This window comes from Penaeus monodon, chromosome 30, assembly GCF_015228065.2.
Source record: "Penaeus monodon isolate SGIC_2016 chromosome 30, NSTDA_Pmon_1, whole genome shotgun sequence".
Classification (NCBI taxonomy): domain Eukaryota; kingdom Metazoa; phylum Arthropoda; class Malacostraca; order Decapoda; family Penaeidae; genus Penaeus; species Penaeus monodon.
The window spans coordinates 32,180,146-32,180,765 of NC_051415.1; the positions used below are offsets into that span (position 1 = coordinate 32,180,146).

At 42.3% G+C, this 620-nt stretch overlaps 1 protein-coding gene across 1 annotated transcript in view; it reads left to right on the forward strand.

Annotated features, from left to right (window-relative positions):
- LOC119592719 (zinc finger protein 224-like) overlaps positions 1–620 on the forward strand; it is a gene marked incomplete at its 3' end in the record, with an annotated part of 14,299 nt that overhangs the window by 12,914 nt on the left and 765 nt on the right. Inside the window, 2 exon segments of the mRNA XM_037941656.1 lie at positions 55–266; positions 397–579. Of these exon segments, the coding sequence (XP_037797584.1) occupies positions 55–266; positions 397–579 (395 nt within the window).

Sequence of the window (620 nt, forward strand, 5' to 3'; positions counted from 1 at the left end):
TAAGACTGGATATTATTGAATTACTATATCTTGTCTTTGTTTTTTTTTATACAGGAGAAAAGCCTTATATATGCAATGTGTGTGGAAAAGCATTCAGCGACGCCTCCAACTTGCACAAACATCGCAGGTGTCACAGAGAGGATGAAGCTTGGCTACTACAAGAACCCAGAACTATTGAAACAACAGAGGGAGATCATCGTATCATTTATATTTTATCTGACAAAGATGAGCCTGATGCAGCAACTCTTACAGCACTGCAGGCTGTGGTAAGGACATTTTGTTTTAGGAAAGAAGAGACGAAGGCTCTATGTGCTTAGAAGAATGAGATATCTAATACAGATATTTTTTTTTAAGCTTGTTTTTCGGCGCGAGAACTAAGGCAATCTCTTCAAACAGGACACTGAAATGGCTGAGAATTCCCACCTGGAGAACATGACAGAAGGAGCTGCACAGATGATCCAGCTGAACCATGACAGTCAGACCCTGCAGGGCTTTGCACTTGCCACATATGACCAGCCATCCACAGCAGCAGTCATGCTCCAAGAGGGGGGAGGACAGGAGTCAGATAGGCAAATTCAGGTTCGTGCATACTAAGTAAATAACACCCATGTGATTTCATT